At 41.3% G+C, this 19936-nt stretch overlaps 1 protein-coding gene and 1 pseudogene across 1 annotated transcript in view; one reads left to right on the top strand and one right to left on the bottom strand.

Annotated features, from left to right (window-relative positions):
* LOC115129729 (secretin receptor-like) overlaps positions 1-2605 on the bottom strand; it is an 18050-nt gene extending 15445 nt beyond the window's left edge. Inside the window, exons 1-2 of the mRNA XM_065018811.1 lie at positions 2361-2605; positions 142-241 (exon numbers count right to left, since the gene is read on the bottom strand). Of these exons, the coding sequence (XP_064874883.1) occupies positions 142-241; positions 2361-2426 (166 nt within the window). The 5' untranslated portion in view covers positions 2427-2605. The remainder of the gene's footprint in view (positions 1-141; positions 242-2360) is intronic.
* A 91-nt stretch (positions 2606-2696) lies between these two features.
* Positions 2697-19328, top strand: LOC115129869 (cilia- and flagella-associated protein 221-like; annotated as a pseudogene).
* The last annotated feature ends 608 nt before the right edge of the window (positions 19329-19936 follow it).

Raw genomic sequence — 19936 nt, forward strand, 5'->3', positions numbered from 1 at the left:
AAACAAATTCTAAGAACATTGACTATTATGGAATAGAGAAGGAACATGTTAACCTATATTTGTTTAGCGTAGGAAAACATGACAAACCATGCTGGGTATGAATTTCTAAGGGGGGAAGAATTACAAACGGTCTCATCTCACCTGGTTGGGGAGTTTTGGACACATTATGCAGTTGCAACTCATGAAGGCATCTCTCCTCCTCTCTAATAAGGATGATGTACGGCTCACAGTCTGCTTGAACCTTTCACAGTTGAAAAGAAAAAGAATGTGTGCATGTGTCATCTCCCCATAGCCTACAGTGCCTTCAGAAGGTATTCACACCACTTGACTTTTTTCCACATTTTGTTGTTAGACTGTGTTTAGAATGGATTAAATTGTTTTTTTCTGGTCACTGGAATTAAGAGGAATTATGTTTTGTTTTTTTTACGTTTACAAATGAATAAAAAGCTGAAATGTCTTGAGTCGATAAGTATTCAACCCCTTTGTTATGGCTAGCCTAAATGAGTTCAGGAGTAAACATCTGTCAACAAGCCACATAATAAGTTGCATGTTTATTTTTTAATTTTTTTTTATGACTACCTCATCTCTGTACCCCACACATACAATTATCTGTAAGGTCCCCCAGTCGAGCAGTCAATTTCAAACACAGATTCAACCACAAAGACCATGGAGGTTTTCCAATGCCTCGCAAAAAAAGTGTAAAAATGTTAAAAAGCAGATATTGAATATCCTTTTGAGCATGGCGAAGTTATTAGTTACACTTTGGATGGCGTATCAATACACCCAGTGACTACAAATATACAGGCGTCCTTCCTAACTCAGTTGCTGGAGAGGAAGGAAACCACTCAGGGATTTCACCATGAGGCCAATGATGACTTTAAAACAGTTAGAGTTTGATGGCTGTGATAGGAGAAAACTGAGGATGGATCAACATTGTAGTTACTCCACAATACTAACTTAATTGACAGAGTGAAAAAAGGGAAGCCTGTACAGAACAAAAATATTCCAAAACATGCATCCTGTTTGCAACAAGGCACTAAAGTAATACGTCAAAGAATTTAGCAAACAATGTACTTTTTGTCCTGAATACAAAGTGTTATGTTTGGGGGAATTCAACACAACACGTGGAGAATACCACTCCATATTTTCAAGCATAGTGGTGGCTGCATCATGTTATGGGTATGCTTGTAATCATTGGAATGGGCACAGGCAAAATCCTAGAAGAAAACATGGTTATGTCTGCTTTCCACCAGACACTGGGAGATTAATTAACCTTTCAGCAGGACAATGACAGAAAACATAAGGTCACATCTACACTGGAGTTTTCCTGAATTGCCGAGTAACAGTTTTTGATTTAAATCTGCTTTAAAACCTATGGCAAGATCTGAAAATGGTTGTCTAGGAATGATCAACAACCTATTTGACAAGTTTGAAGAATTCTGAAAAGAATAATGTGCAAATGTTTCACAATCCTGCTGTGGAAAACTCTTAGAGAGACATACCCAGATAAGACTCACTGCTGTAGTCTCCACTAAATGTGAAAATAATATACACTGAGTATACCAAACACTAGGAACACCTTCCTAATATATATAAAAATACAAATATTTTTACATTTTTGTTTTTTCCCCCCGCTTCTATATTAAAGTATTGTGTAGATTTGACAAAAACATTTTTTAAATGATGCCACTTTGTAACAACACAATTTGGAAAAGGTTCAATGTGAATACTTTCTGAAGGCACTGAGTGCACAAAACATAAAAATAAGTATTCCTTAGTTTCTAATTTTCTCGAAATCTAAAGGCATAACCTTCAACCTAGATTATCTTTCCATGACATAGTAGACTGCCCAGGTATAAGCTATGATCTATTATTGATGTCACCTGATACATCCACTTCAACTCAGTATAGATAAAGGTGAGGAGACAGGTTAAAGAATGATTGTGAAGCCTTGAGACATGGATTGTGATATGTGTCAATTCAAATGTGAATGTGCAAGACAACATTTTTAAGTGCCTTTGAACAGGCTATGGTAGTAGTTGGAGTGTGTCAAGAACTGCAACACTGCTGGGTTTTTCCACGCTCAACAGTTTCCCGTGTGTATTAAGAGTGGTCCAACAGACATCCAGCTAACTTGACACAATTGTGGGAAGCATTGGATTCAACATGGGCCAGCATCCCTTAGGAACGCTTTTGACACCTTATAGTCCATGTCCCGACGAACTGAGGCTGTTCTGAGGGCAAAAGGTGCTGCAACTCAGTATTATGAAGGTGTTCCTAATGTTTCTTACACGGAGTGTATATGTATGTACCTTTGCCAAACATGCCCAGCTTTTTCAAACACGCGTGTGCATTCTTACCTTTAAGTACATGCCCAGTAGGATTCCAATAATTCCAATGTGCATTTTGTCAGTCACAATCATCATTTACCCCAAAAAATGTAACTTAATTATAGACTTGAAGAAACTGTAAACTGACTTTCGGTACTAAAAGTATGAAATAATCGTCCTATTCAAAGCAGCAAGTCATCAATCAGCATCCACTGTCTTTGTCCAAACCAACTGCATGTGTTTTGTTTGTGCGGTTATTACACCTGACCTTTTTATAATAGACTAGTACCAAAGACAATACAGTATGAAGATAGGCAGAAACTGCTTCTCCAACAGAAATCCTAGAAAACGCTTGTAGGCGAAGTCATGGTGATGTTGGCTCGCTAAATTCATGCGCAGAAATACGTAATCGGGTCTAACGGTCGTCTCACGCTGTACTGCGCATGTGCGTGCCATCATATCAAAGGCACTCCTTCGATATAACGTTGTTTTCACTTTCACGAGGTTGTAGTAATACCATGTTCAACTGCTTAATACATAGTCTCGAATCTAGGTTGTGCCTTTAGATAAATTAACCACTAAAGAATAATGTTTCGCTTCTCTCATTCACTTCTCAACCCCCCAAACCCGGTTTTATATGCTGGGTCTGTTTTGCAAGCGTCCACAGAAGTCTGGCGATGTTGCGCCTCTGGGTTTAGAAACTCTTTGCTAGTACTATCCACGTCCCACGGAAGCATTACTATGACGACGAGAGTGTTTGGTGGATGTTTTGTAGGTGAAACAACAGGTACGGGCCGTTTTTAACCTTGAAAAGCACCGACATCATGCAACGAATAAAAACTTGTGTTGTTTATGAGCTACCAAATCGAACCTACAAAAACTGTTTACAGACTAATATATCCAGAAAATCCCACGGGTGTCAAGTAGTTTGATAACAATCGAACGTTATAGTAGCTAGCTGTTCCTCTTTGCTAGCTGCTCCTCTATGTTGTGCTAGCTTCCACTCTCTCTTGCTAACCCGTCCCTCGCTAGTTTGCTTACTTTCCAGTGTCAACCACTGTAGCTGCACATGCACAACGTTGGCTTGCTAGCTTTGTGTCATTTGGTTCTTCTCATTATAATATGGACAACATTGCATCTTTGAAATGCAAGCATTTACATATCTGATGTGATGTGATTTGTGATTATTGTTTGCGATCTTCTTCAGCCCTGTTTTTAATGTAGAAGTGATGGAAGTGGCACACTGCATCAGAGACATTCACAGACAGTCAAAGGAAGAAGACATCCTCTACCCCTGTGCCAACTGGTGGAGGACAGAAAAAGAAGTCCCTCTGATGTCCCTCATCACCTACTAGAGACCCGTAGGACCCTTACACTTGAACGATTTGATTACGTCTCAGTCATATGTTTGACAGGCTATATTCAGTCAAGAAGAATATGTTTATTGTAGTAGAGTGCATGGGCTAGCATGCTCATGCTGCTATCTGAGTTCCCATAGCCTACATTATACAGTGTGTGGCTCCTCAGGCCTTTTGGTTTCTTATATTTCCATTTTAGTCATTTAGCAGATGTTCTTATCCGGAGCGACTTGCAGTAGTGAGTGCATACGTTTTCATACTTTTTTTTGTACTGGTCTCCCATGGGAATAAAACCCACAACCCTGACAATTGCAAGTGCCATGCTCTACCAATTGAGCCACATGGGACTAAGCAGATGGTGAATACATATATCTCATTTATATTATACTTATACCTTCCAGAAACCTATACCAAACTCAAGAGCAACAGTGCAATCCAAGCAGAACCCCCAGCACTTCACTTCAGTGGGTTTAAACTGGGGAAGGTCTATCAGAGGAGCTTGGTGAGCTTCAGCAATGAGCTTCAGCAATGTGTTGACTGTTCCAAGAGAACAAAAGACAAAGCACTGACTTTTTAGATACGATTGTGTAGTTATATGCACTTCATCTACCAGTACATTCTTATACAAGGCATCATCTAATTCATCTTTGTTTTAATCTTCCTCGGAAGCTTATCAACATATCATCTTAAGTGATCAACATTCACATTATCCCCACCCAAACAAAGCATTTCAAAACAAAATATTTAAAACAGGTATTTGTTTATTACTATTTGATGTCATGTTATGCATTCCGACTATCATCTTTGATTCGTATGAGTGTTAGCGTTGATGCTTAATTCCTCCATTTTGATATTCTGTGCAGCATCGTCTTGTCCCCGGACTGTCCTACACAGTGAAAGTACACCTCTGTCCTGACGAATGGCGCTACTTCTATGACTGTATTCGGGTTCATTGCAAGGTTGGAATCCAGTGCTATGCTAGTTTCTAATCAAGTTCGCTTGCTGTCATGCCTGACATTGATGTCTTCAACTTCTACTTCTAATCTATTCAACTGTCAATCAAAATAGGAATTTGCTGTGTTTATGCATTAGAAGTTGTTTGTTGTCAACGTTTCTCTCCATAGTTGCTGCAAGGTAAGCTTGGTCCCAGATCTGTTTGTGCTGTCTTGCCAACTAAGGTTATTGTCACTCCATTGCAAACTGATCTGGGACCAGGGTACTGCTAGAAGGTTTCGCCTTGCTTAGAACTCCACTAAAGGAATGCATCAGGGAGCGTTGTTATTTTCTCTCAATCTCTCTCCAGGGGGAAGATAATTTACAGGTTCCAGCCCATGCCTACCCCATCATCGATGACTTGCACATCCCAACACACATCACCATACCAGCTGTCCCACTGGGCCAAAGGTGAGGTGAAGTAGACATTTGTGCCTCTCTGTGCATCTTTGCCTTTTGAATAGTCTTTAAACCCATCAATGAAACTTGTTAAGAGGATTGTACATGAGTTGCATGGCCACTCATATCCCTTACAGAAAAAAACACATCATTTGTGAAATCATGTGTTTTTAGAACACTTCACATATGATCACATTTCCACATGTGTAGTTTCATGTTCTCACATGTTGCTTTAAATCTTGTCACATTTTATCACAACTTCACATAAGATCACATATGATCACACTTCACATGTGTTTTTGGAACACTTCACATGTGTTTACATGTGAAATTCATGTGTTTTTTCCGTAAGGGATAGGCAACAGCTACAGCCTAGTCTGCTAAGTGTTTGCTAAGTGCACCAGTTTCTGAATTAGCCCGCCAGATAAACATGATGAGTGGCAACAAAGGCTTGTTTGTGGAATAAACTCAGTGTGTTATTATGGTCATGTAACGGATCATAAACGTTTGTTTTTAATAATCTCTGTTGACACTAATGATGCGGTGGGCAGTCAATATATTAGAGTCCATTTGCACAGGTAGATAGCTAATCGTAGTTCTCTAAATAAGACGTATGCTGGGGTATATGCTAGGGTCAGTAGTATTTGTCTTGCATATTCAACAATATTCAGTTAAAACAATACGCTTGGAAAGAGAATACTTCACAAATATCAGAATATAAACATTTGTAGAGCCCTAGAGATATAATAATTGTTTATTATTCATTTTACAGATTTTTTTCGGAGGGTATTTTTATCTCTTGATGAAAATGATTGTCTTTTGAACTGAGTGGCCGACTGAATTTGATTTAGCTTTACATTGTAGGTCACAATGAACATGTAGGCTGTTGCCCTTTCTGGGGCTGTGCGATATCTATGCTTGTTATCTTTGACCTTTGACTCGTCTTTGACCTTCCAGTGTCAACCATGTGATCCCTCTGAGCTGCAGCTGTCCCGTTGACTTTGAGTTCCAGGTGTACATCATCCAGCCACACAAGGCCTTCTCTGTCCAGCCCCTGTCAGGTAACTCCAATCAACAGACTTGGTAGCACTTTACATTAGGCCACTGAATAAAGTGGTAATAACACCATTATGTTAGAAGGAGATAGCAACAACATCTTAACAGCTCAGTCACACAGACAGTGAGGATAACACCTGTATTATTCTATCTACAGTTGGTATATATTCTGTGATTAATGTATTAAGCCCACGAGTCTCATTGCCAGATGTGTATCAATTTATTTTGAAGTATTTGACGGTAGAATCATTTCTGGTTCACAAAAAGGTTCCGACTATGTTTTGGTGTTAGTTAATTGAGGTGATTCGTTTCGTTTTTTTTGTTGTTGTTGCTGTCAGCCAGACTAACCTCTACGAACTCACGTAATATTATTAGCTCATTACCTAGCCCTGACCTGTGATTCCTCAACACCACCACCATGTCTTGTGTCTGAATTACTGTGGAAAGATGCTCATGGTCTGCAACAGCCACATTGACATAAAGCAGTCAGGGACTCGGTGCATCTAGAACAGGGGGAACTGTGCTGTTTTGTCCCTGGCATTGATGGTGATGCTTTCCAGACAATGAGTGATGCTGGATTTCCTGGGTTACGCAAATAGCCTAGTACTCAGACTAGGTAGAGAGATCTGAAAGCCTATCTCTAGGTTTTCCGTGGTTTGAGGGGTTCGAAGTGTTGAGTTTAGGTAGGCCTACGCAATGTTTTCCTTTCAAAAATGCATTATTGGTCAAAATTCTGAGTTTGTCAAGACCGGTATAATCGTTTGTTTGTGATTCTAGGAGTGATTCCAGCCAATGGGAAGGTGGAGGTGACCGTCACATTCAGACCGTTCCAGTATGACACGTCCCAGGTCACTCTACAGGTGGTCATCTCCCAGTTCAACTCCAAACCCTATGTCTGCAGCCTCAGCGGGTCCTCCTCGCCCCCACCTGACACTTACGTATGCCAGAACCATTTTGAAATGTTAAAGGTTAGTTCATCAAACACTATATTGAATTATGCCATTTTTTACCAGGTCATAGTTACAATTATGTACATATTTGATATATGGTCAGCAAAGTTCCTGTTTTCTTGGTTTGTGTCACGTTATTGCTTGTTATTTTGTGTCATTGTGAGTTCCGTCAATTGATGCACTGAGCCAAATATATTTCTTCACTGATAAGAATGGAAAATATGTGATTGTTAAGTGGTTACAATATCCTTGTGTAAACAATGCTTACGCACATTTCCTAGAGCGAGTGCTATGCACATAAGTGCAGCACATGTACTGTTCTGAAACTCTCTGTCTGCAAACTTTGAAAATAGAAATTGTACAAACATTTAGAGAGATAAAAATGAACTCTTGCAGAGAAGAACCATACAAGTGCATACTGTTCCATGTTCATATAATCAAATGTTTTTTCTGTTTCTAAGTGTGTATATAACACATTAGGGATTTTATAGTTGATAGATACTTGAATAAACCCCCCCCCCCCTGAAAAATTATGATGATGTATCATGTTTATCTACATTTCTTGAAAATGCACATATATGGTTCTTCTGCACGATTCTAGTTATGATGATATCCTTTTGTTTCATTGATTTCTGTTCATGGCTAACTTCTTTGTTTAGTCCTGGGCTACAGACTCAAAACCATGCACAGTCACTTGTACTGATAAACAGGTTATTCTTGTTTCTAGTCTGTATATAAAATATCATTTCTTGATTCAGTTCCCATGAGAAAATGGGTGCACTCCATCACTGACAGTGAATAAGTTTTACTCCCCTGTGTTATGACTAAGAGAAGTTAATGATTTATCAAGCAAGGGAAGTGCAGTCATATCAAAATGCATCGGTATCCAATCCATTCAATGTGTGTGCTTCGGATCAAATATTCCCATGTTTACTTCTCCCTGGACTCGCAATAAAAGATGTGAAGATAAGATATGAATGAGTTAATTGAAGAATTGGCAGATTGAGTTGCACCCTCTTTTGCCCTCAGAACAGCCTCAATGCACCTGCATTGCTTGCTGTTTGGGGTTTTAGGCTGGGTTTCTGTACAGCACTTTGAGATATCAGCTGACGTACGAAGGGCTATATGAATAGATTTGATTTGAATTCATCGGGGCATGGACTACAAGGTGTCAAAAGCGTTCCACAGGGATGCTGGCCCACGTTGAGTCCAATACTTCCCACAGTTGTGTCAATTTGATTTGATTTGAAGCTGACTGGATGCCCTTTGGGTGGTGGACTATTCTTGATACACACGGGAAACTGTCAAGCTAGAAAAATCCAGTAACATTGTAGTTCTTGACACCCTCAATCCCGTGCGCCTGGCACCTACTACCATACAAAGGCACTTACATATTTTGTCTTGCCCATTCATCCTCCGAATGGCACACATATCTAATTCATGTCTAAATTGTCTCAAGGCTTCAAAATCCTTCTTTAACCTGTCTCCTCCCCTTCATCTACACTGATACCATTTTGAAGATGATTGTTTATTTTTTTTGCAAATATTGATAGGATATATCTACTCATACAATGCCAACAGCCCCAATGACAGTATCAAAGTCAAATTATTAGCTAAGTACACAATTAAGTTATTAATGGCAGATAAAGCCTGGTAAGTTGTTAGTCAACTATAGCTATGTTGAGCTCTGGAGGTCTTCCAGCAGGCAGTCCCCAAGGTACAGTACTTATCCCTCTCTCTTTTACTCCGTTAGCATTAGGTTTGGGCCCTTGGCCTAGAGTGATGGAAACAAACTATTATTGACATTTTACTGCAGTGGGCTAAATCAGGGTCACACAGAGTGTTTCTTGGTATTCTTAAACAAATTTACTGTGAAACATAAGTTTACACCTCACATACATGGTTATGGGCTTAAAAAAAGAAGACACCTGTACCATGTCAGATATAGCGTTAAAATGTATTACATTTTCAGTTTGCATCCCAATATTACAAAACCGTTTGGCATAGAAACATCGGCTTTTCAGCATTTAAAAAATTTAAAAAAGTTTATTAATTATGAAATTACCCAAAAATATATGAGTAACATTCCACAGATGAAGCCACTAGAGGGTAATTTGGTAATTTGACTGCAGGAAATGTGCTACATACATTTATTGGTGTTGTTTCTGACCCAGTCAACAGGAGAAAGACATGGGACACGCAAAATAAGTTTTGTTTGTTGACAGTCGAGGGCCTCCACCTGTCCCCTTGAGACAGCCTCTGACCAAAACCAAGCAGAGGTCAATGCGGACACCTGAAAAGTCAAAGGTACTGCAACCATTTAACTCCTGCAGTACCAGGGGTGCGTTTCCAGAAAGCCTTCTAGCTGACATCACACCTTATTTATCTTGCAAACCCAGCTGCACAGAGATAAGAGTCATCCTAGAAATAAAGGACAATGTTAGCGACAGGGCTTTCCAGAAACTCACTCCAGTTCATTTAGCAGACTATACAATGACGTAGATACTGAGGTAATCATACGAATAGGAACATATCTGGTGTGTGATTGGTATTGTATGATTTCAATAGACTGTAAGGGAGAGAAGAGAGAGTGATGCGAAGCTGAGCCTGAAGACAGCAGTTGATGTGTCCGCCCCTGCTGGAGTGGTCAAGATACGGATACAATGGACTGATAAACTGAGCTCTAAAGACCTAAGGGAAGGTACCTGGACAAGTTTTACACCAGTAATCAACATACATGAGATTTTCTCTAAGAGATGAAGGAGTGTCATTCACTATTCACTACATGTAAAGAGGGGAGAAACGGGGTTTGTCGGATGACTTGTTTGCTAGTATGACTGAAAGCTAACTCAGATGATTCAAAGTCTGGAATGCTTAATTCATTGCCATTTGGGTCTGCTGCAGACTGTATTTGCTGTTACTAAGTTACAGATATACAGTTGAAGTCGGAAGTTTACATACACTTAGGTTGGAGTCATTAAAACTCGTTTTTCAACCATACCACACATTTCTTGTTAACAAACTATAGTTTTGGCAAGTCTGTTAGGACATTTACTTTGTGCATGACAGGTAATTTTTCCAACAATTGTTTGCAGACAGATTATTTCACTTATGATTCACTGTATCACAATTCCAGTGGCTCAGAAGTTTACATACACTAAGCTGACTGTGCCATTAAACAGCTTGGAAAACCAGAAAATGATGTCATGGCTTTAGAAGCTTCTGATAGGCTAATTGACATCATTTGAGTCAATTGGAGGTGTACCTGTGGATGAAAGAAAAAAAGAAATCAGCCAAGACCTCAGAAAAAAAATTGTAGACCGCCACAAGTCTGGTCCATCCTTGGGAGCAATTTCCAAATGTCTGAAGGTACCACATTCATCTGTACAAACAATAGTACGCAAGTATAAACACCACGGGACCACGCAGCCGTCATACCGCTCAGGAAGGAGACGCTTTCTGTCTCCTAGAGATTAACGTACTTTGGTGCGAAAAGTGCAAATCAATCCCAGAACAACAGCAAAGGACCTTGTGAAGATGCTGGAGGAAACAGGAACAAAAGTATCTATATCCACAGTAAAACGAGTCCTATGTCGACATAACCTGAAAGGTCGCTCAGCAAGGAAGAAGCCACTAGTCCAAAACCGCCATAAAGAACCAGACTACCTACGGTTTGCAACTGCACATGGAACAAAGATTGTACGTTTTGGAGAAATGTCCTCTGGTCTGATGAAACAAAATAGAACTGTTTGGTCATAATGACCATCGTTATGTTTGGAGGAAAAAGGGGGAGGCTTTTAAGCTGAAGAACACCATCCCAACCGTGAAGCACGGGGGTGGCAGCATCATGTTGTGGGGGTGCTTTGCTGCAGGAGGGACTGGTGCACTTCACAAAATAGATGGCATCATGAAGGAGGAAAATTGTGGATATTTTGAAGCAACATCTCAAGACATCAGGAAGTTAATGCTTGGTCGCAAATGGGTCTTCCAAATGGACAATGACCCCAAGCATATTTCCAAAGTTGTGGCAAAATGGCTTAAGGACAACAAAGTCAAGGTATTGGAGTGGCCATCACAAAGCCCTGACCTCAATCCTATAGAAAATTTGTGGGCAGAACTGAAAAGCGTGTGCAAGCAAGGAGGCCTACAAACCTGACTCAGTTACGCCAGCTCTGTCAGGAAAATTCACCCAACTTATTGTGGGACGCTTGTGAAAGGCTACCTGAAACATTTGACCCAAGTTAAACATTTTAAAGGCAATACTAATTGAGTGTATGTAAACTTCTGACCCACTGGGGATGTGATGAAAGAAATAAAAGCTTAAATAAATCATTCTCTCTACTATTATTCCGACATTTCACATTCTTAAAATAAAGTGGTGATCCTAACTGACCTAAAACAGGAATTTTTCCTGGGATTAAATGTCAGGAATTGTGAAAAAATTAGTTTAAATGTATTTGGCTAAGGTGTATGTAAACTTCAAATGTGTGTATATACACTGCTCAAAAAAATAAAGGGAACACTAAAATAATTCATCCTAGATCTGAATGAATGAAATATTCTTATGAAATACTTTTTTCTTTACATAGTTGAATGTGCTGACAACAAAATCACACAAAAATGATCAATGGAAATCAAATTTATCAACCCATGGAGGTCTGGATTTGGAGTCACACTCAAAATTAAAGTGGAAAACCACACTACAGGCTGTTCCAACTTTGATGTAATGTCCTTAACGTTCTGCTGCCTGCAACATCCTCCACAGACATGCAATCTCCATAGAGAAACATTGGCAGTAGAATTACTGCCAATGTTTCTCTATGGAGATTGCATGTCTGTGTGCTCAATTTTGTACAACTGTCAGCAACGGGTGGGGCTGAAATAGACAAATCCACTCATTTGAAGGGGTGTCCACGTACTTTTGTGTGTGTAGTGTATTAAGTTATTTTTCTTAGAACTGCATTGCTGGTTAAGGGCTTGTAAGTAAGCATTTCACTGTTGTATTCGGAGCATGTGACAAATACAATTTGATTTGATTTGGTTTGAAGTCAGGCTGTGCAACTGTATTTGAGTTTTATTGAGAACGGCCAGTAAATGTATAAAGCCAACCATAGTGACTTTAAATTAGATATACAACATGACGCTGTAATGTCAGGGAGAGCTACTGCTATTGCTGTTTCTTCTAAAGGGGAACAGATGACAGATCTCTCCCAGGACACTTAACAGCACTTCCTCTCCCCTCTCTCTGTTTATTGGCTGTATTTACTCTGTTCTTTACAGGCCACCATTGTTTTTAGAGAGGCCAATCACTCCACTTGGTGATTGGATAAACTCCTTTCATGTGTCTTCTCTGGAATCTGGAGCTCAGGCCAGGAACCCAAACAGCCTTTACACCTCTTCCCTATGCCTTGTCCTCATCTGTTTCATACGTTTGTATAACAGAGGTAGTTTAGTGACCATGCTAGTGTGATGATCAGTAACCTTACCTGAGACTTGAAGAGTTGCAATGGCTCCCCTAGCAAACGCCTAGGCTTTGGCTTAGTGGGCTAATGCATTCTCCCGGGATTGATCCCTGTTAGTCACACTTGCTCGTATTCTGAACATGACGAACGCCCGTCTTAATTCCAGGTTAGAAAAGGAGAGGTGAGGAAGGAGAGGGACTTTGCTAGAGGCCAACCTAAGCTCTCTACCAGACGGGTCCTGCGTAACACAGGCCAGGTACCATGTCGAAGTCAAAACTGACCTGTTTGCCTCTAAAATGGCTTCAAATGGAATGCATATTGCTTTTTCCCCCTTGAGTATGAGAGCTGCTTTCATCCATTTTCTTTTTCACAATCAAAACGTCTGTTCTGTTTGTACCTTCCAGGCACCGGTGGGCACGCCTTCCTTTCGCATGTACTCCAGCAGTCATCTGGAGATCAGGCAGAGAGCTCTGAGACTCTTCCAGCAGGCAGCCCACAAGGTACAGTACTTAGCCCTCTCTCTTTCACTCCATTGGCCTTAGATTAGGCCCTATAGGCATCGAGTGCCTCATCCCAGCCCACTCAACACAACGGTTTCACTCACAAACCACAAGCCAAAACGCTGTGAGGCGGTGTGTATACTCTCTATGATAACGATCTTAAGCCATGTAGTAGTCCCTGTCGTATGTCTGGGATGGGAATTCCTAAGGTAAGCTATATTTAATGATGTAGCCTACATTCAACCAAATGACAAACTGTAAAACCAGTATGTTATACAATATCTCATAGGCAGTTGGAAAGCTGACAATGTCCAAGTCCTGGTTCTCTTTAATATAAAATGTATCCCAATACATACTTGAATTTTTTTGGGGGTTTTGTATTTATATCATTGTCTATTTGAGCAAGAAACATGTACCGTAACAGATGTCATGCAGCAGGAAGAGGGTTTACTCATAAACATGCATAACCTTTCGAAACAACACGACCTCTAAGTGAGTGCGCCATGTGTTTCAGGTGGTGATTCAATGTCGTGTGAACAACAGACTGGTCTCGTTGAGGCAGCTGACTCAAAGCTTGAAGCGCCTGTCCACAGGAGTAAGAGGTATTGCACTGTTGAGACCCCACAGGGCAAATGTGTTCTCTATTTGACACAGGCATATGATCAAAATACATACCTGAACGATGCAGCACACACATTTGTTGTGCCAAAATAAAATAAAAATCTATTTTCAAATGATGTGAACCCCCAAGTCATTTTGATGTTGGAAGCAAGCAAGATGCATGCATTTTTCTGTTTTCAGTTGAGGAGGAGCCCCTTCATCCCCCCCGAAGATCTCACCAGACAACGTGGTTCCTTTCACATTCCCCATCTTCTCTCTTCCTAACCAGTCTGATGAACTGGTAAATGCAGTGCACTTTGATAAAAAGCCATCTTGTTCTTGCGTGGACTACTTGAAAAGAAGGGACACTGATTTGATTTGCCCAGTAGCTTGTATTCATTGAAATGATTTAGTGAAAATGACCATAACGTAGTGTTGGCCTTGTACTGTATGCCCAGGCTCCCAATGCACGGGGTGCCGTCCCTGTTAGGCCCATTGAGGCCCTGGTCAAACGACACACTCCGTTCTTCAACCTGAAGGTATGTTTACATGAGAGGTCTTTGCCTGAATAAAGAATCGTTGATGTTGCTTGTACATTGTAGCACTAACAACGAGCTACGTTTGCCTTTCAGTCACTCATTTAAACGTACCCGCTGATGATGACAGGGATTTTGCTTAGAAATTGTACAGTCACGTGCTCACTTGTGTCCCATTACGTGTGTTGTTTCTCAAGGTTCCCCAGCACTACAAGTTAATGGGGTACAAGCCTGTTTCGGGCCTTTGAGGCTGCCGCTAGCTACATTCCCCCCCCATCCCAGCCCAGGACGCTATGCACTGGGGCACAGGTGAGCCAAGAGACAACTCACCAGCAACACTGTGGGACACTTACGTAGGTGGTGTGTAATACACAGATCCATTTATACAAAGGAAATACATCACAGTCAATCCTTTAAGCCTTTTATGAGACGATGTACAAGTGATATAACATAAACAATGATGTGAAGCAGCAATAACCTTGAGAACTCTGAATGGTTTGATTGATTACTTAATGGTGTCACTGTCAGAGACTAGGATCTGCTCTGCTCCTCTGACATCCAATAGCGTGTGTGTATTTGCTCAAACTGATGCAGCAATAACCTCGTTGTTTATGTAATCAAACCATTATTTTTTTTAATGTTCCTATAGTTTCCCATGGTTGACAAGACCGTGACAAGACAACCATTAATCACCCTTCTCCAGAGCTCATGGTCCCCACTTAACTCCCATCATACAAACACTTACTCATTTGCAGGCAGCTCTCCATAGCAAACTCTTTACCACAACAATACTTATTACAGGAACATCCTACAACTGTCAGATCTGATCTTACTTTAGGACAACGTCAAGTAGGTTTTTTGCAATTGCAGAACTAGAGTTTCTAATAGATTGGCCCCATCTCATTTTATAGTGTATCTCTAATCTTGCCAGCATGGCTGTTATACAAGACTGATAAATATTTTTTTATTTTTTTCTCTGCTGGGTCATATTCATTAGGGAACACTGTAGAAAAACATTTTGTAACAGAAAACAAAAATGTGTGTTTGGTATTGAGTTCAGGTCGTCTCTCCTGTTTCAGTCTCCTAATGCACTGGTTGCTTACGTGGTTGTGTCCCTCTCTTTCAGGATGAACTGTTTCCCAGGGTGATCCGTTCTCCCTCGGGGTGTGCAGTGGCCGAGCCAGAGGGCGACGAGGATAAGTGTCCCAGTCTGAGCTTCACGGCCCCCACCGCCCTGATGAAGCCTCCCTACGCACACCCCCTCGGAATCTTTGTAAGGGAATATCACAGAATATGATAGAACACATGTATTTATTTATTTACAGTATATCACTGGAGGCTGGTGGGAGGCGCTATAGGAGGACGGGCCCATTGTAATGGCTGGAATTGAATAAATGGAACGGTATGAAACACATCAAACATATGGAAACCACGTTTGACTCTGTTCCAATATTTCATTCCAGCCATTACAACAACCCCGTCCTCCTATAGCTCCTCCCACCAGCCTCCACTGCTGTATAAATAAATGTGTTCATCATGCATATCTACAGTATGGACCACGTCTATGTCATATCTCTAGTAAATATCTCCAGGTTGTCCATTATAAGGCTGTATGCAGTAGATGTAGTTGTAATGATTGGTGTTACCATCATGCATAGTGTTGGAAATGTTTTGTTGGAATCTCTGTCCTGATGATGCCCACAACAGCTGTTCCTCTTGCCAATAGTGGAATCCTTCACCGGGCCTGAGAATATCGATAATTGTGAATAATTTTGCATTGATCATTTATACTGTTCGTGTTCCATGTTGGACTTTGTTCTGCTCTGTAGAACCCAGCCCCCAGGTCTCCATGCCTTCAAAGCAGACCCCCTCTACCTAGAGTGTGATCTGGAGTTCCACCTGTGTCCACTGCCCCGGTACACCATCCCAAAGCCCTCTGTGTTTGGAATGCACACCCCCAGCACTCAGAAGACATTTTTAGACCGAACAGTAGGTCTCTCATATCAAGAGGAGTTAAAACTCTCACATTTTTGTGTACTAGCATTGCATTTCTATATAATTAAAATAGAATTAAAAATAATAGGATAGAATACCTTGATTTTTCACACAATGTGGACATTTGTGGTAAGACTAAAGCCAAAGTCGTTTTTACAACAATTACACAATTCTTTATCCTGATCAAATTGCAGGATGTGATCCGAGGCGTGATGACCTGGAAGAAGTTCCCATCGGCTGCCCTGGCCTCTCTGTCCAACAGTCCCACACTCACCAGTAGCTGGGCCCCGCGCATGTAAGGATCCAGTAGCACAGCTTTACAGGCCTCACACCACACATACAGCTGCGTAAAGCGACCGCTAAAGTGACAGTGTCTTAACGGATCCTGATGTACTAACTCATCTATACTATGTGTTCTTGAGTAAACAGTGCAACGTATAGACTGTTGTTCTTCACACACAACTGAACACTTTTTTTTATTTATTAATGAGCTTATCTTGTTTGATCATCTGGTTTGACCAGCTCACAGCCGAGGTTTCATGGTACTGGGATGCTATGGGTAGGTAGATAGCACAGGATGTTGGTGACACCTTAATTGGGGAGGACGGGCTCGTGGGAATTACAGGAATAGAATGAGTGGAATGGTATCAAATACATCAAACACGTGGTTTCCAGGCATTTGATTCCATTCCATTTTCTCCATTCCAGCCATTATAATGAGCCGTTCTCCCCTCAGCCGTCTCCTGTGGGAGATAGTTAGTTAGGATTGTTTTGCTATTATATGCAGATTTTCCATTGATTGCATAGAGCTTCAATGAAGGCACCGCACGCAACCAGTAAGTTGCACTTAAAAAACCTCCTACCCTTCCTCAGAGCATTTTGACTTGACGAACGTGGAAAACCCTTTTGCTCCTTAGGAAGTACACTGTCATCCACAAACTTCCACCAGCTGGCTCAGTGTGTTTGTGCGTGTCCACTTCTTCCAAGGATGTACTTGCGTGCTTCTTCTCTGCCTCCAGATCATTTGAATGGCTAATGCTAAGCTGTAGCACGTTAGCTACAGGCTCAGACCAGTGCAAGTCTCACAGACAGACTTATGAATGGAAACACAGTGATTTACTTCATATTTACAGGGTGAGGGGGGACCGGCACTCTGTTCCCTTGTCTAAGATTTATGGCCATGGTGCAGACTCCTTTCTGGAATCCATTCCAACACCAGGGTTACTAAGAGCCAGCGCTATATCCTCTGCTTTGTTGAAGTAGTGTCCAAACAAGTCCAAGTGAAATGTTGCCTATCAGTTAAAGTAGGCCTCTACAACAAACCATAGGGCTGCCTAGTCATCTGACGTGAAGATATTGCAAACATCAACAGGATGTTAGCCTGTATGTTTATACTCAGCTGTACAACATGGGCTGAAATTGTGTTACCTTTTATAAATACAGTTGATATAATAGAGTTGAGTCATTGAGTCAGTTAATGTACCAGTCCTTTAATGATCTCCGAGTCTCTATCACCTAACCGTGTGCTCCACCAGGTCTGACCCCTTCAACAGTGACATTCTGCCCACCATGGCGCCCACAGCTCTGAATGGCCTTCCAGAAGATATGACAGAGGAGCTACTGGATGGACCGTAAGCACTAACACACACTGACAGGCAGGCGGACTGAAAGTAACAGGAATCCATTTCAGAGGTTTGTGTGACTGATGTGTTTTACCAGGTCTGAAAGCACGGGAGTATCTCTCACGCCTGAGATGATCCGAGCCGAGTTTCCCCTGCCAGAGAATGTACCTTCCACTCCCAGACAGCTGAAAGACGACAGCTCTAAAGATGACAGGAGGTATACTGTTCGCACGCGCGCACACGCACACACACGCACGCACGCGCACACACACACACACACATCATGCATCTGTGTTTCCACTAAATTAACCTCTAATCCCTATGAGGAATACTTGCATTTAATTTAGCCTACAACTCAATCAGTGTGCCTTCCCTTGAGTCCTTGCCAATTGTCATCAATCAATATCTTCAATTAGCATTTATGTCACGCACTCCATTTTCTGTTTCTTCCTTCATGTTTGGTTTGTCGTTATCTCTGTACTTCTATTGATGGTGTGGCATACTAATTGTTAGTAATTGGATTTGTCAAAAATCATATTATAATCAAATGATCTCTTCTAATTTGGCTAAAATAATGACGTTACATCAGCATGATGCAAAATTAGTCAAGAGATACAGAATTATTATTATGCTGCTGTACTACTGCCCTCTTGTGGCCAGGTTGGGATTGTAAAAGAGGATGTTACATAAAGGTTAGATTAAAGTGGAGATAACAACAGCTCATTTTGCTTCTCCTCCACCCTCCGCTAGTTCCCTGAGTCCCTGTAAAACTCCCCAGAGGATGCCTGTCAGTACAGTAAACACCTCCAGGTGAACACAACACTGTTCCTTTCCCTCCCACTCAGCATCTGGTGTTAGCATCAACTACTATCTCACACACACACACACACACACACACACACACACACACACACACACACACACACACACACACACACACACACACACATATATACACACACTTTGTGATTCTTTCTCTTTCTAATCTAAGACATATCTCTTTTTTATTTAATGGAAGATTTCAAAACCAAGAACAACAGGTATGATTATTAATATGTCTTTAACTTTGACTCATAACTTCCACAGGGAATCAAGAGAGCAGCAGCTGGAGATGTTTCTGAAGTCTCAGACCAATAGACTTGGTGCCAAGGTGACGGCGCGACTCAACCACCTGAATATTGTGGGCAAGGCTAATTCACCCTCTACACCAGAGAATAAATAGTGCTATATTTGTTACGAGGCACTAAGGTTGATGCAGGAAATATCAGATTACAGTACCAACATACATTGACTGATATATTTCCTATAATATATTTGACTGTAAAATACATCATTACTGGAGCTGCTATGTGCTATTGTACAGTTGCCACACCACTGATGCTGTGCCCATTGTCTTGCATTTACGCTGGCCAATTCAGCCAAGGACATTTTCATTTAAAACAGTCTTTATGTACTTTAAAGTTCGGCTTCTTGTTTTATTTAAATAATGACATGCCTTTCTGACAAATAAAAAAATAGATAAAGGAATGATTCCAAATTTACACCTGTATGTCACAGATCCACAGTTAAAGCAATCTCTATTGCACTCCACACTGCTCTTTCACACCTGGACAAAAGGAACACCTACGTGAGAATGCTGTTCATTGACTACAGCTCAGTGTTCAACACCATAGTGTCCTCCAAGCTCATCACTAAGATGAGGACCCTGGGACTAAACACCTCCCTCTGCAACTGGACCCTGGACATTCTGACAACACATCCGCCATGCTGAACCTCAACACAGGGGCGCCTGCTTAGTCTCCTCTACTCCCTGTTCACCCATGTCTGCGTGCCCATCTTCGACTCAAACACCATCATTAAGTTAGCCGATGACACGACGGACCGTGGTAGACCTGATCACTGACGATGATGAGACAGCTTACAGGGAGGAGGTCAGAGACCTGGCAGTGTGGTGCAAGGACAACGTCTCCCTCAACGTCAGCAAGACAAAGGAGCTGAGCATGGACTACAGGAAACGGAGGGCTGAGCACCGGAGTATTTGCATTGCCCCCCTTGTTTTTGCACTGACATTCTTGCTCAGGCTCTATGAACACTCAATGTACTCTACCCACACACTCACACATACCACACCGACA

The sequence above is a fragment of the Oncorhynchus nerka genome, linkage group LG5 (assembly GCF_034236695.1).
Source record: "Oncorhynchus nerka isolate Pitt River linkage group LG5, Oner_Uvic_2.0, whole genome shotgun sequence".
Classification (NCBI taxonomy): domain Eukaryota; kingdom Metazoa; phylum Chordata; class Actinopteri; order Salmoniformes; family Salmonidae; genus Oncorhynchus; species Oncorhynchus nerka.